The sequence below is a fragment of the Mastigoproctus giganteus genome, chromosome 11 (assembly GCF_048544385.1).
Source record: "Mastigoproctus giganteus isolate SK-2022 chromosome 11, ASM4854438v1, whole genome shotgun sequence".
Classification (NCBI taxonomy): Eukaryota; Metazoa; Arthropoda; class Arachnida; order Uropygi; family Thelyphonidae; genus Mastigoproctus; species Mastigoproctus giganteus.
The window spans coordinates 125,959,607-125,976,709 of NC_143585.1; the positions used below are offsets into that span (position 1 = coordinate 125,959,607).

Consider the following 17,103-nt stretch of genomic DNA (forward strand, 5'->3'; position numbering starts at 1 on the left):
TTGCCTCTGCCTGTGGCCACTGTTAACCTTTTAATCTCTGTATCCCCCCCCCAAGTTTATGAAGTTTAAAAAATGTTAAATGTCAAGTGTGTGAGACCTATTTTTCCCATTTACTGTTGTTGTATTGGTCGGAGACGCAATGTTGTCATTCGCTGAGTTGGCAAGATTACAGGTGATATTGTAGGCCAACTCATGTTTTCTGGGCTCATATTTTTCTGTTCTATTAGAAATTTTGTGATGTGTGATAGTGTGAGCAGAGGAGTACATTTTGGAGGTCACTAGTATAAAACAATAAAAACAATTTGCAGGTCCTGTTTTATTGGACTTTTCTGTTAGTGCAATCTATTATAAACGCGTAGTAAACTCGATCTTATTGCATTTGTGTTAATACCGATAGTTGGAATTTTATGGGTTTTTATGTTATTATGGTGAAATATTTCCCCTTCTGTGAAACTCAAATCATATAAAAAATATAAATTTTCAAAATCTTTCAATGCGCGAAATTGCTACCTGTGTATCTCACATCTCACTTGTGCAATTTGTGTGTGCCATGTTCATTTTTATTGAGTGCTTATCTTTTTTTTACCATTTTAAATTTTACAATCCAAAAAAAATAAAAAAAAATAAAATGTCAGTGAACAAAATTATCAATCAAGCAAACTCCATATCTTGTCAAGGTAATGTGCTATATTTACTGTAATATTTATTTATTGATTAGAAATTTAAGATGTTTAAACATGTGTTAAAAATTTTATTGGGTTTCTAACTTTTTTAGTGTTTTTCTTAACAGACTGGTCATTTTTTTTTAGTGCTCTGCCCCTATACCTATTTTTCCCCATAAGCCTGTTGTTTTTAATGTTCAAAATACCATAACACGGAGAATTTTAGGAACACGTGTACCACATTATAGCAGAACTGACTGTATGTGATATCAAAATTTATTTTTTTTCATTCATTTCTTTATTACTGCATTATAATATCAAATCAGATTGGTCAGACAAGGTCTGCCCGTAACAAATTCATGCTGTAACTTCAGTTATAAGTTCATTCCTGTCTTGATGATCCTGCATTACTTCTTTAACCGGAGGCTTCGTTATTTTCCCCAGAACAAAAGTTAAGCTAACAGCTCTGTAATTACTTATCACCCCTTTTTATATTTGGGAGATACATTTGCACATTTCCAGATCATAGGGACCTCTGCTGAATCCAGAGATGCTCTCATAATTATGGCTAAGTGTTTGCTTACCTCATTCGAGTCCTCCCTTAACATAATTAAATAGATTTGACACACACCAGGTAATTTTTTTATGTTGTGCTTCAACAATCTCTCTTCCAGTTTCCTCTTTATTATCATTTAGCTCCCTGTTAGATTCTGATGAACTTCTGAAATTCCCCTCAATAAAGAACTCCTCATGCATGAATGTAGAAGCAAAATACTCATACATTTTGTCAGCAACCTGACTAGGATCATTAATAGTTAAACCATTGTTGGCATGTAGGCAAATGTGATTGAACCCACATCCTTCTACTGTTTATTGACATAAGTTAAGAATTCTTTGCTTTATTTCTTGGCATTCTTTCCGGAGACTTATTATAATGTGCCTTAGCTTGCTTAACATACTACTCTGTAACTTGATTACAGACTAATTTATATCTGCCATAGGCTTCTTTATCACCTGATGATTTTTATGCATCCCATGCCTTTTTCTTTTCTACCACAAGTCTCATTATTTCATCTGATATCCATTTAGGTCTAAGTCATAAATGGTATTTCTTAGATGCCATAAAAAGCCTAGTAGCTTCTACAGTTGCATCCCTGAATGCTTTCGATTTAGCATTTGCTGATGGTAATATCAACAGTTTCATTGTAGTAAAGAACTGTCTGAGATGACTGTAGTCACCTTAGAGAAGCAAAAGCCATTCCCTTTACCCTTTACAGTAGTTATGTCTTTAAGTAAGTCTCATAATAGCACACTGTGATCACTTCCACCCAGAGGGTCTTTTACCTGCAGGTTCTAAATGTAGAAAGATTTGCTGCTTATAATCAGATCAAGTTTCCTGTTGTTGGTTCTTAACTTGATGCTATGCAAAACAGTCATCCAATAAATTCACAAAAGTCTTGCTGGTGTGTGAGTGACCAGGCCATAAGTTGCAGTAAATAACTGGAAATTTAAAATCTCACATTATAAGACATTCTGATTTACTAGCCCACTTTATTTCTTTGTATTGTTTTTTTTGTTATACTCCTCACTGTCATTAAGCCTATAACAGACTCCTACTCTCATGTCTGTTTTTCCTGTGCTTATGTCACACCATACTGACTCATCATTTCCCTAGCCATCCATGTTAACTGTATGCACTGCTTTGATTTTATGTGCTTCTTAAATAAGAGTATTGCCTCCCCACTTTTTGTCTGTCCTTTCCGTACAAATTGTACTCCCCATATTCAAATTCTGTATCCTTTAGTTCTGAGTGACACCACATCTCTGATATTGCTTCACTCAGAACTAAAGGATGCAGAGTGATGCCACATCTCTGATATCCCTACAATGTCTGCATCTGATGACTTAATCAGTAGTTCAGATTCATAAAATTTATTTACTATGCTCCTAGCATTACTGTACATGCAAGTATATATACACTTGTTCTTACTCTTAGTTACTCTAACACAGCTGATGTATTTGGTTGTATGATGATGACCTACAATAGGGTCATCACCATGCTTTCCAGGATGTTGCCTGTTCCAATAGAAGCAGTGCAAGAATCTCTTAACACATCTGCCTGTGGCTCCAGTTAATGTATTAATCTGTGTATCCCCCCCCCCAAGCTATCAGTTTTCCAACACATATAGCACTTCCTCGAAAGCATCAGCAAACATTCTTACATCCATTCTATTTAAGTGTATCCCATCCCATTCAGCAAACTCTCTCCCCTATGTTAAGTTGGTATTAAGTTGCTAAGTTGGTATTCAGTTAATATTAAGTTGTAACTTAAAAAAATCTCTAGCTAAATTTAAAAATATGCTAAGGAAAGTTACTAGGATTTAAATCTATTTATAGAATCTAATTTAATGTTAATTAAGTAAAAAAATGGAAAAATTTTTCAAAAAAACTTATCCATTTCCTAAAGCTCAAAATTCTACTGTACAGTTTATACTCTTGAACTGCAATACAAGTTAATACCATAAAGAAATTTAAAACTTTTTAACCTTCACAGATTTAATTAATAACACACTGATCATATCATAACATTTTGCTTCAAGAAGCCATATCAGTGTTTTAGTCGGACAAAAGCAGTGTACATAGTTGAGAATTTGTTTAACATGGATATCGACTTATGTGATACATCCTCATTGAAGATTAAAAGCAACAGTTGAAACAGCTGAAGAATGTTTCATAGTTAATTTTGTCCCTGTAATTTGCAGGACTAGTTATTTTATGTCTGTAATTTACAGGAACAGTGTTATTTTAAAAGTCTCTGCATTTTACAGTTGTATGCATTATTTTATTGCATAAATGAATAGCTTGATAAAATAAATAACATATTGAGAATTCAATATTTTTGGGTTGCTAAGACTTTGGGTTGCTAAGTATTTTTTATTAAATGACCAATAATCTGATTTTATTATTATTATTGTTATTATTGTTATTATTATTATTATTAGCCATATGGTGCAAGGAAGCCTGAGGCTTTTGCTGCACCAGCCAAAAAAAAAAAAAAAAAATTCTGAGTTACCTGAGAGAGAGAGAGAGAGAGAGTCAGAAGTAGAAGGGAATCATCAAGAAAGAGAAGAATGATGATATCCAGCTTAGGACCCTGTGTGTGCCAATTCCATGCTTACCAGATGTGACCCCCCTGAGGTCATATATCTGATAGTGTAGTACAATTCTTGTCCATGGATTCTATTTTATTGAACATACACTGTAGCTACTTAAAATTCACTCTTTTGTTTATTTTTCTTCTTCATTATTTATTATTTCTTTATTATTTTTCCCCTTTGTTTTTCTTATCTATTCTTAATTCTTACCTTATTTATTTATTAATTTAATTTGTCAAAGATTAACTTTGTGATTTAATGTGAATTAAATCTTTATTTTAGAGAGTGATGCTATTTTTTGCAATTTGTTATAAAAGAATCTGTTATCTTAATCTTATAGAAATGGGATGCCTTATTGTGAAAAAGATTATCAAAAACATTTTGGTGTAAAATGTGATCATTGTGACAGATACATTGCAGGAAAAGTTCTTCAGGTTTGTGCATTTCTTTAATTGCAGTTAAATTTAATTTAAGTTTAAATTTTAATTTGAAGTTAAAATTTTTTTATCCTTAAAAATTACACAATGTGTGCAATTAATTGCATAACTTTACACACAATTAATTAATTGTGTGTAAAGTTATGCTCTAATTGAGACAACAATATTAGTTCTAATTACTATATTTGCTGTAATTTACAATCTAAATTAATAATTTATATTGCAAATAATTTGCATCTAAATTAATTTTTAGATTTTAGTGTTATAAAATGTACTTACGTTGAGTGCCATCATTAAAAATCACTCACAACCGTTGACTAAAGGTGCACATGAAACAGTTATGGACAATGCAGTTAAACACAATATTTATCATGATGTACACGTATTGAAATATCCAAAAGAATAACAAGAGGATTGCCAATTCACCCATGTAGGACAGTATCATTTGAAAGCAAACAAGTTCTACACAGTTGATTGTGCCTCTCACTTTAGATGATAAAATGAGGGTATTTATTTTAACAGTAATATTTTATAGAAGAGTAATCCCAACATGCACTCTTCATTTCACAAGAACACAGTAATTTAAATGTGCTCATGAAAATTGACACTAGATGGGATTAATGGTCAGGATGAAAGTGAAAACCAAACAGGAAATGAGAAAGAGGTGCTGCCTGTGGTAGGTACTGTTACTCTGCTTATGGCAGGAAGTATGAGGTGGGATCAAAAAGTTCAGAAGTAAACTAATATATGAAAAAATAATGAAGCTTACTGGCTATTCAGATGAATCTCTTTCAGAGTAGTCTCTTTGACATTATATACACTGATTTCAGTGCTTCTCTAGATTGTGAAATGTTGAAAATCTTGATAGTTTCTGTGTCGCCTTCTGAATCATTTCCTCAGATGTGGAGTACTTTGCAAGAAATTCTTTAATGAAATGTGCCAAGTGTGCAGGGGCATTGTCATGTTACAATTCCTTCCAGCCCACTTATCCAGCTGTTTTTCTCTACTTAGCATGGGTCAATTGCTTTAGAACTGTTTTGTAGCATTCATGGTTCACTGTTTGACCATGCAGGTTAAGATTCATAATGAACAAATGCCCTATGAATTGAAAAATTCAGTAAGTATGATCTTGGCATATCTTTGAGATTGTCTTGCTGTGGAGAAGATAGTCTCCCACTGAGAGGACCAGGCTTTTGTTTCTGGGTCAGGGATGTACAGATATGATTTGTCACTAGTTATGATGGAAGAACACCACAATATAAAGTGTATATCAGCAGCAACTGCATCGATGAATATTCTAAGATGTGGGAACTTGCAGTAAAAGTAAAGTGCAGCCATTATCAACCCACTGCAGGATGGAAGCCTCCTCAACAATTCATGCTGAGGGAAATGGACCATAATCTGCCACGCTGGTCCAGTGCGGGTTGGCAGATCGACCGTATTCAGCAGTCAGGGGTTTGAACCCAGGTCTACTCAAAGAGCGTGTGCTACTGCACTCCCGCTCCTGCCCACTCGGCTACGGAGGCCTGCAGTGCTCTGTGATTATCTCTGAAGGTGTCACATTCAAAAATCTTGTGTGTTAAAATTCATTGACACGTTTCCAAAGAAATACCAGTGAAGATAGTTAAACATTTATCAGTGATCACATCATGAATGTGAGCAGTTGAATCATTGGTTTCTGAAGTTGAAGGATAGCCAGAATGAGAATAATCATCAACCAACAAGAGGCCATTTTAAACTTTGCAAACCCTGAAAAGTCTTTGAATGATACATAGCATCTTTTCCAAAAGCTGTGTTTAATATTTTGTGGTTTCTGTTGCACTTTTCCCTAATTTGAAACAAATCTTGACAGAAATTTGTTGCTTGGTAAAATGACTCATCTAAAAATGGGAAGAAACACGCAAAACACCTTGTATTCAGCCTGTGCTGATTCTGAATGACTGCAGATAAATGGATGATTCATGTAATCCTACATCTGGATGGGTCACCAAATGTGTTGCAACAAGCTGTAGCATTGTAAGGTTTTGCAACAGGTCTCAAGAAGTTACGATGGTGCAATATCAAGATTTGGGGTGATTTTCCAGATTAAATTAATTAATTTTTATTGTACGTAAAGATATGATACAATGTACTCAACATGGCATGGTGCCAGGGGTTTCACATGGATAAATATAATAAGATATAGTAAGAAGATAATAACAAAATAATAACACTGATAATTATTAATAATAACAATGGTTATAACAAAATATCAAAATTGAATTAATAAAGTCCAATCTAGGAACAGATACCATGTGAACCACTCCTCCATACATCTAGATTACAGGAATTCATTGTTCACAGAATAGAGTGACACAGATTGAGTTTTTCACAGTTCAGAGATAGATTTTACAGTCCAAATTCGTCCCCCTACTGGGTGGGGAAACAGATCACATGCTTTTGCTAAGATCAAATCATTTAAGGATTGACAAATTCCATTCCCAAATGTTTCGATCTCATCTCTGATATTTGAGGTCTGTTATAACTCATTATTATCCTGTAATTTTGCAATTTTAAGCAGTACCATTTTCCTGTTTGCTATGCATTGGCTACACAAAAGAACATCATGGATGGCAGGCATGTCACCGTTTGTCTGATAATGATCTGTAGTAATAATAGTTCTGAAAATACGTCTGAGTTTTGTATTTATCAAAATGATTCATGAACGATTTGTGTGTGTGTGTGTGTGTGTGCGCGCGCGCGCACTTGTGCATGCAAACACAGAGGGTTACCTGTAAGTTCTTTTAAATAATGGCAATAACTTTGTTCAGAAAAGCTAGCATTTTGTAATTATATTATTTCAAGTGTAATGCTTTTATATTACTCTAGAATTGTTTAAATGAGCAAACTATAAAAGAAGTTTTATAATTATTATAACCTTATTAGCCTTATTAATTTTCAGTGTTAATTAATTAAATCATATTTAAATGGAACTCATACACCAGAATAAAGCAGCAAAGCAATGTGCACAAAGTAGCAGGAGTGCTGTGGCTCAGGGGAGAACCAAAGGGGGTGATTCTCCAACACATCACAGCCTAAAAAAAAATGTGCAACTTGTGAAATGTTTGTGGTCCTTTCTGGAACGTGACACGATATTGCAAAGGGGGGGGATGTCTTTGTGTGTACTCGATGCAAGGAGTGTGAAGAAGTTAGCCAGAAACTCAGCGTTGTTATGGGCCTATATGAGAGCTTGAAGAATGAGGTAGATGCCCTCGAAGGACTTAAATTTGGGGACCATTAAGCTCTCATCTGTCCACATCAATGCCAGAGCTTGCACTCGAACATCAGGCAACACAGCCGCAACCTTCAGGGCAGAATGCACTGGTTCCACAAGAGCTAGTTATTGTCATTGACTGTATTGTGAGGAAGCTGGGAAATATATTGTGTAAAAAGGATAGATGGAATAGGACTAGGGTTTGTCTGCCAGGGGCAAAAGATTATGATGTTGAAGACCAGATATCATCTTTTAAGGGCACAAAGGGTGATACTGTTGTACACGTTGGCACAAATAACATTAACAGTAGGAGATCTGCTGACCTACTTATCAAGTACAGGTCAATGTTGAAAAAAAGTCACGAGTTAGGGTTAAATTTGAAAGTGTCTACAATTTTGCCGAGACACAATTGGAGGGAGTATATGATGAGAGCCTTGTCAATCAATTCTGGCCCTGGAGAGATAGTGTAAGGCTCATTGGGTAGCATTTTTCCCAGCATGATCTGTGCTTGTTAACAGGAGAGACTGCTTCTACAGAGATGGGATTCAGTTAAATAGAAAGGGCATAAGAATGTTTGCTGATGCTATTGAGGCAGTGTTAGATGGGTTGAAAAACTGCTAGCTTGGGGGAATTCACAGACTAATAGATTAACAGTAGCTGCAGGCAGAGGTGGAAATGATTCTTGCACTGCTTCTATTGAAATGAGCAGCAGCCTGGAAACTGAGGTACTGGGTATTTCAAGGGCTGCTTGAAATCATCACGGAACAAGTAGCTGAGCATTCTGGTCTCTTGCCAAAGCTATTGACTGCAACTTTTACCCATCTCTGCTCCCACCTCTGTCAAAACCAGATGGTTCTGTTGTCACTTCAGCCAAGGATAAAGCTGACCTGCTAGCATCTCATTTTTCTTTCAACTCATGTATTAATGATCTTGAGAAAACATCTTCCACCATTCCAACACGCTCCATTCAATGCCTCCTGTGGTCTTCCGTCAAAAGGATGTCAGAAGGATTTTGACAAATCTTGATGCAAAGAAAGCTCCAGGTCCTGATGGTATTTCTCCACTTGTTCTCAAAACCTATGCTCCTGAACTTACTCCTGTTCTTTGCCGCCTTTTTTCACTTTCTTATTCCAAAGGTGTTTTTCCTTCTGCTTGGAAATTTGCTCATATCCAGCCAGTTCCTAAAAAGGGTGACAAATCCCTCCCATCCAATTATTGTCCTATTGCAATTACTTCTACTCTTTCTAAAGTAATGAAGAAATCAATTAACCACCAACTCTTAAATTACCTAGAAACCTTCCGTCTGATCAACAATCGCCAGTATGGATTTCTTCAGTGTCGATCCACTGGTGATATTCTGCCTTATGTTTCTCATTTATGGACAAATTCAATGGAAAGGTTTGGTGAAACACAAGCAGTTGCTCTTGACATCTCAAAGGCTTTTGATTCTGTTTGGCATAAAGGTCTTCTAAACAAGCTTCCATCTTATGGTTTTCTACCTGTTGGTTATCCAGCTTTCTTTCTGATCGCTCACTGAGGGTGATGGTTGATAGCTCTCTGTCTTCTAACTTCTCCACTAATGCTGGTGTCCCCCAAGGTTCAGTTCTTTTCCCTACTCTTTTCCTCTTGTATATTAATGACCTTCTTCCATTGACTGGAAATTCTATCCATTGTTTTGCCGATGATAGCACATTGCATTCCATTTTCCATTTTCAGAAACCTTGCCCTGCTCTATCACATTCAACTTCTCAAATATCCGCTACCAATTCCTTAAATGCTGATCTCCAGGTAATTCTCCAGTGGGGCAAAGAAAACTTAGTTGATTTCAATCCTTTTAAAACTCAGTCTTGTCTTATATCTCACAAAAAGGATTCTTCTGCTCCTATACTTATCTTTGGTGACACTCCGATTTTGAGGCAAAATGATATATCTTTTTTGGGAATTACCCTGACTTCTAATCTCTCTTGGCACAAGCACATTACAAATATTGCTTCCTCTGCATCTAAAAAACTTGGTTTTCTCTTTCTTTCTTGGCGTTACTTTTCTTCCAAACAGCTGTTCACTCTGTACAAATCGCAAATCCGCCCTACCATGGAATATTGTTCCCACATCTTGGGGCGGTGCCCCCAAAACCTCTCTTTACGCTTCTAGGTTCCATTCAGAAAAGGGCAGTTAGGTTAATTATTGATTGATCTCTAACAGAGTCTCTCCACTCGCTGTCTCACAGACGTACTGTTTCTGCTGCATGCCTCTTCTACAGATATATCCACGGGCACTGTTCTTCTGAATTGGCTTCTATAATTCCCACTTTCTCTTTCAAAACAGTCCGAACACGTGCTGCCAGCAGCCAACGTCCATTTACTGTCAAACTTCAAACTCACAGAACGAAATTTTCATCTTCCTCGTTTTTTTCATTCAACTGACGTTTTCTGGAACAACCTTCCTTCATACGTATTTCCTGAAAATTACAGTCTACAGAAGATGAAGCCTAATGTCAACAAATATCTTCTTTCATCTTCTCAACCTCCACCCACCCCAAGCACGGTAATAAGTACTATAGGTTCTAATACCTCTCGTGTTTGGGGTTTTCATGAAAAAAATTTAAAAAAAGTAAATACATGGGTTGTGTTAAGGTTTTCTTCTTCTTTGGCCCTTAGCTGGCGGCTGGAGGAGGCGGTTGGCCCCGCAACCAGTACACTGCTGTAGGTGCCGTAGGGTTTCGGACTTGCTCTGTGATGTTCTTCCATGCTTTACGATCCATGGCGTCAGTCCTGGCCTGATTAAGGTCGAGACGTTGACTCTTCAGGTCATTTTCCACTTGCTTGGCCCACGTTTTCCTAGGCGCGGTCCGTTGAATGCTCCATTGGGTGGGTTGTTGTCTCCAAAGGAGTGTGGATGGTATTCTATTCGTGCCCATTCTACATACGTGGCCAAACCATCTAAGCCGTCGCTTCTGGATTTGGTCGGCGATGGTTGGTTGCTGTTGGCATCTGGCACGGATGGTATCATTAGTGATGCAGTCGCAAAGTGAGATGCCCAGGATCTGCTGCAGGCATCGCATTTGGAATACCTCAAGTTTGTTTAAATCTAGCTTGAGACAAATCCATGTTTCCGATCCGTAAAGGAGAATGGGCAGGATTAAAGTCCGGAAGAGTTGGATTTTAGTCTTTGAGGAAATGTCGGTCCTCTTCCACAGACACCATTTGAGCGAGGCGAATGCAGTGGCTGCCTGTCCAATTCTGCTGTGGATCTCCACGGTGGATGCAACTTTCTTCTCCTGGACCTGGACCAGCGACCCAAGGTATTTAAAGTCCTGCACTTGCTCGATCTGGATGCTTTCGAGATAGATGGTGGCTTGCGACCCATCTGTTGTCAGGGCCTTTGTCTTATCAGCATTGATCTTCAACCCGTATGGCCGGGCAATGCGGGCAATGTCGTTGAGGATGTCCGTGGCTCAGTGTCGTTTACGGCAAAGATAGCACTATCGTCGGCAAACATCAAGTCAATCACATAGTGATCCTTGCCATATTGTATGCTCCGTCTGTTGCTGAATGCTTGTCTCATAATGGCGTTGACCATGATGTTGAAAAGCAACGGGGAGGCCACGTCCCCTTGGCGGACTCCAGTTTGGATGGTAAATTATTCAGATAAATCGTTCTGGATGCGCATCTGGTTGGATAAACCGTTGTATGCAGTTTGGAGGAGTGTGATGACTTTTCGAGGTACATGTTCGACCTCTAGCAATTTCCATAAGGCGGGCCGGTGGACACAGTCGAAAGCAGACTTAAAGTCAATTAAAACAATGACGGTTCGCTGTCCACATTGGATCCTCTCCTCCATCAGCTGATGGATGGCGAAGATTTGATCACAGCATCCTCGCCTGGGTCTAAATCCCGCCTGTTCTTCTCGACTTGTTTGCTTGCGATGCTTTTGCAGCCTTGACTGGATGATCTTCATAAGGACCTTTCCGATGATGGAAAGGAGACTGATGCCATGGTAGTTCTTGCAATCCTGGTTATCACCTTTCTTGTGGATTGGCACGATAATGGCTTTCCTCCATGTTAGTGGAATTTGTTCAGTGCACCAGATAGTTTTGAGGAGTGAGTGTAGTCGGCGAAACAGTACATCTCCCCCGGCTTTGATCGCTTCTGTGGTGACTTGGTCCACTCCTGGTGCTTTGCCATTCTTTAGGGATTGTATGGCTGCTTTGACTTCTTCTACTGTAGGCTCGAAAGGAGGAGGGTGGTCATCCTGCCGAAATGACCAGAACCGGAAAACCGGGGAAAGTAGGCAAGAAACCGCATGAAATTTGGAACACGCTCAGTCCCAGATCTTCCCAATGACCATGGAGACCTCAGGGGGATCGATCGGTGGTGCGGCTGCTGGTGGTCCCTGAGATGGGTCGTGATTATACAATGCTTTAAAGAATTCACTCCACCGTTGCAGGTGTTCGGATGGTGATCGCACGAAGGTCACATCAGCGTTCTTGATGTCAGTTTGGTCTTTCCACTCAGACATCTGAGGGTGCGGTACTCGTGCTTGGATGCCGCCTCTTCAAGATCGTCTACCACTTGGTTCCAGTATGCTTCTCTCTCCGCTTTCATCCTCTGTCAGACTTCTCTGTTTAACTGCCGGTACCGTTTGAAGTCGACCAATTTTGCATGTTTCCATTTGTCCACGAGGTCGAGGCACTTGTCTGATATCCATGGTTGTGTTCGGCGTCGGGCAGGTGGGCATAGGGGCTTGGCACATTCCAGGATGGCATCAGAGATCTGCTTTTCTTCTTCATTTATATCCTCGGATGCGGCCAGTGTCTCAAAGCGGTTGGATAGGGCGATCTGATATGCCTGTTTGTTGGCAGCATTCATTAGCTACCTCCAGTCCAGCTTGGCTGACCGAGATGACCTTTTTTGAGCTGCACCTTAGCCCGGATGAGGTAGTGATCAGATCCGCAATCAGGTCCACTCATGGCACGGACGTCCCTGAGTGATGAGCGAAATCGGACGTTGATCAAAATGTAGTCCAGGATTGCTGAGTCCTTGCCAGATGGATTTCGCCATGTAAGTTGATGTTTTTGAGGGTGCTGGAAATGGCTGTTTCCGATGATCAGATTGTTAGATGCGGCAAAGGACAACAGACGTAGTCCGTTGTCGTTGATCTTCCCATGACCAAACTTGCCCATTGTTGTTTCCCAACCAGATCTGTCCACGCCAATGTGGGCGTTAAAGTCACCTGCGAAGATGATCACTTCTGTCTGTGGAATTGAATCTAATGCATGTTGGAGCTGGTTGTAAAAATCCTTCTTGGTCGGGTCCAGGTTAGTCTCAGTTGGTGCATAGGCGAAAATGATATGGGTCCTGATGGTGCCCTCGACAGTAAGGACTGCCAGGTGGTCCGATATCGGTTGGAAAGAGACTACGCTACTGGTGGCCTGAACATCGACCATAAAGCCCACTCCTGCTTCTCGTTTCTCACCACCAGAGTAGAATAGTGTAACCGCTTCGTTAGGTGCTGGTGGTTGGATGATCATCGTTCCAGATCCGGTGAGCCTTAGTTCGGATAATGCTGCGATTGATATCTTGCACCTAAGTAGTTCTTGGGTGATTATTTCCTTTTGTCAAATGTGGTGCGACGTTCGAACATTCCATTCGCCAATGTTAATTGCCCTTTTCGGCGTAGTAAGCTTACTGCTGTGGCCAGTGGTCCACTTCACACTGGCACCCTGGGTCCCCAGTGCTGGCGTGTCGGCTACCCCAGATGCGGTAACATTGTTGAAAGAGCTTGTTCCAAATTTCATGCTGTTTCTTGCCTACTTTCCCCGGTTTCCCGGTTCTTTTCATTTCGGCAGGATGACCACCCTCCTCCTTTCGCAGCCGGGCTTGGGACCGTCCATGGCAGTCCATGTGTTAAGGTAACTAAGAGTAAGAATAGGTGCATGTATATTTGCACATACACCAATCCTGGTGTATGTGCAAATCAAAAATAAATTTGATCAATTTGAGGTGCTGGTGAAGAGATCAAAGACTGATGTTGTGATATCAGATACGGTGTAACACAGATATGGGGAGCACAATGCTCCCCATATCTCACACAGGAATTTAGGGAGCACAATGATACAGAAGGATAGACAGGATAGAAAGGTAGGAGTGGTGAAGCTGTTAGTTAAGAAACACATAACATCAAAGGAAGTACATCCATTTGACATAGATGGACAGTGCACTGTTGAGTCAGTTTGGTGTGACATAAGCACTGGGAAAGCAAAAATGAGGGTAGGAGTTTGTTCTAGGCATAATGACTCTGATGAGTACAATGAACAATTATACAGAGAAATAGAGTGGGCCAGTAAATCAGAGTATTTTATAATGGGGGATTTTAACTTCCCAGATATTAACTGGAACTTGTGGATTGGTCACTTGCACACTAGCAAGGCTATTGTGGATTATTGGATGATTGTTTTCTACAGCAGCATGTTAGAGAGGCAACAAGAGGGATTAACATTCTTGATCTGATTATCAGCAGTGATTACTCATGCATTAAGAATCTGCAGATAAAGGAACCACTAGGTGGCAGTGATTACAGTGTAATGATGTGGATTTACTTAAAGATGTAACTACCATCAAGGGTAAAGGGAAAGGTTTTTGCTTTCATAAAGGTGACTACATTGGTCTCAGAGATTTTTTTAAATTCTATACGGTGGGACCAACTGATGATGTTACCAACAGAAAATTCAAAATGGGTAGCATTCAAAAATTAATTTTGGAAGCTACTAGGCTTTTCCTACCAACTAAGAAATACTGTTCAAGGTTTAGGCCTAAATGGATGTCAGATGACCTAATGAAACTCATGGCAGAGAAGAAAAATGCATGCGATGCATATAAATTATCAAAAGACACAGATGTCTATGGTAGTTACAAAATAGTATGTAATCAAGTCACAAAAAACATTAGGCAAGCAAAGGCAGATTACGAGAAATCTTTGGTAAACAATTAAAAGAAAAACAGTAAAGTCTTCTTTACTTATGTAAACTCTCGAAGTAAGGGGATGAATCAAATTGGTTTATTTGACAATGACCATTCGATTGTTGATGAACCTACTTAGGCAGCTGACAAACTAAATGAGTATTTTGCATCTACATTCACACATGAGGAGGTCTGTAGGGAAGTGGAAGCCAGAAGCTTATCAAACTCTAGCAGGGAGTTAAATGACTTTGTGATAACTGAGATCAAAATTGGAGGAAAATTGTTTAAATTTAACATAAGAAACACACCTGGGCTGGATGGGATCTATCCAGTTATATTAAAGGAAGCAGCAATGAAGTAAACAAACCCTTAGCCATTATTATGAAATATTTCTTGGATTCAGGGAGGTCCCCATGGACTGGAGATATGAAAATGTGTCCCCAGTTCACAAAGAGGGATCAGGGGGTGACATTAGTACTAGTAGTAGTAATGGTGGCATGTGATGCAAGAAAGCAAGCAATTGAGCTTATGTAGCATTAGCCAAAAAAAAGAACAATTTCACACATTCAGTCCCCCCCCTTTAAATTTGTCCAGTTCCTCCTTGAGGTATCAATTTTTATTTAAGGTATCAATTTCCACGATAACAGATGGAAATTTGTTCCATCAATTAATCACCTGCTGGCTAAAGGCAAATTTCAACACATCTATTCTACAGCTGTCTTTCCACAATTTGAATTTATGTCCTCTCAGGTTCGTAATGTGAGCAAGGGGAAGGATCCCATCAGGATTCAGTGTGCTCAACCCATTCAAGGCCTTATACACCTCAATCTGATCACCTCGTTGGTGCCCAGTCTTCAGCCACTGCAATTTGCAGAACTTCAGCCTTTCTTGGTAAGAGGACCCCTACTTTCCCCTCGCCAGTCTTGTTGCCCTTCTCTATACACGCTCAAGCAACTCAACATCCTTCCTAAAATGAGACCTCCAGACCTATACGCAGTACTCAAGGTGTGGCATGACCATTGCCTTATACAAAGGGATAATCACCTTTGCATAAGGCAATGTGTGGATATATCTTGGACAATACCCCATGACCTGCTCTGGCAGCCTGTCTGCATTCCTCAGACAACCTCATATCTAACTGCACAATTACTCCCAGATCTTTTTCATTCTCTACCACCCTAAGTGTAGTACCACACAGTTGATATGTTTCTCTGGGATTACTTCTACCCATATGCAGTACTTTGCATTTGTCAATGTTAAACTTGAGTTGACATTTCTCAGCCCATCTGCCCAAATTTCCTAGATTCTATTGCAGTATCACACTGCCATTACTTTCTTTAACAGCCCTGCCAATCTTTGTATCATTTGCACACTTCGACTTTAATCCTGATATACCTTCATCAATATCATTGATAAATATACAAAACAACAGTGGGCCCAACTTTGAACCTTGGGGACTCCACTAATAACATTAGTCCAAGAATAGTAGCATCCATTGATTAGCACTCTCTGTCTTCCCTCACTCAACCACCCTTTTATCCATTGTATCAACTTACCCTTAATACCATACTGCTCCAATTTGTACAGTAGTCTTCCATGCATAACAGTGTCAAAGCTTTCCTGAAATCCACGTTTATGATATCAAAATTTGCATTCAGTTCCTTTGTAACCACATCATAGTACACAATCAAATTGTCAGACAAGAATTTCCGTTAACAAACCCATGCTTTGTCTGAATTATTACTGCAGTCTTATCTAGATGATCTTGCATTGCATCTTTAACCAGTGACTCCATTATTTTCTGTAATGATTCAAGTCACCCTTAGATTCCCGTTTGTGAATTAGGGATACATTTGCACATCTCCATTCTGTGAGGACTTCCCCTGAGTCCAAGGATGCTCTCATAATTATTGCTAAGGGTTTGCTAACTTCCCTCGCTGCCTCCTTCAATATAACTGGATGGATCCCATCCACCCAAGGTGCCTTTTTTATGTTTAACTTCAACAGTTTCTACTCCACTTTGCTCTCAGTTATTACAAAATCATTAAGAACCCTGTTACAGTTTGATGAACTTCTGGCATTTTCATCACTTAATAATCCTCATGTGTGAATGTAGATACAAAATACTCATTCAGAGTAATCACAGACCTGTTAGTCTAACTTCTGTTTCAGGGAAAATAATGGAGCCTCTGATTAAGGAAGCAATGCAGGATTATCTAGACAAGACTGCAGTTATAGTTCCGACACAGCATGGGTTTGTTAAGGGGAAGTCTTTTTTGACAAATTTGATTGGATACTATGATGTGTTCACAAAGGAACTGGATGCAAAAAATAATTTTGATATCATATACTTGGATTTTAGGAAAGCTTTTGATACTGTGGTGCCTGGAAGACTAATGTACAAATTGGAGCAGTATGGCATTAAGGGCAAGTTTTTTTTTTTTTTTTGCTTCAATGGATAAAAGGATGGTTGAGTGGGAGACAGCAGAAAGTGGTTATCAATGGACTCGGCTCTTCATGGACTAATGTTATTAGTGCAGTTGTCCAGGGCTGGGTTTTGGGCCCTTTTTGTTTTTATTATTTATGATTGATATTGACAAAGGTATATCGAGGGGTTAATGTTTTAGTTTGGGGACG

At 39.1% G+C, this 17,103-nt stretch overlaps 1 protein-coding gene across 5 annotated transcripts in view; it reads left to right on the forward strand.

The window, feature by feature from the left end:
• Positions 1-17,103, forward strand: part of LOC150078418 (actin-binding LIM protein 3-like) — a 528,875-nt gene that overhangs the window by 237,210 nt on the left and 274,562 nt on the right. For all 5 annotated transcript variants that reach the window (XR_016547624.1, XM_090384937.1, XM_090384935.1 and 2 more), the window contains exon 6: positions 4,158-4,251. Coding sequence is in view for 4 of the 5 variants with exons in the window: in XM_090384937.1 (XP_090241063.1) it covers positions 4,158-4,251 (94 nt within the window). In the remaining variant the exon portion in view is untranslated. The remainder of the gene's footprint in view (positions 1-4,157; positions 4,252-17,103) is intronic.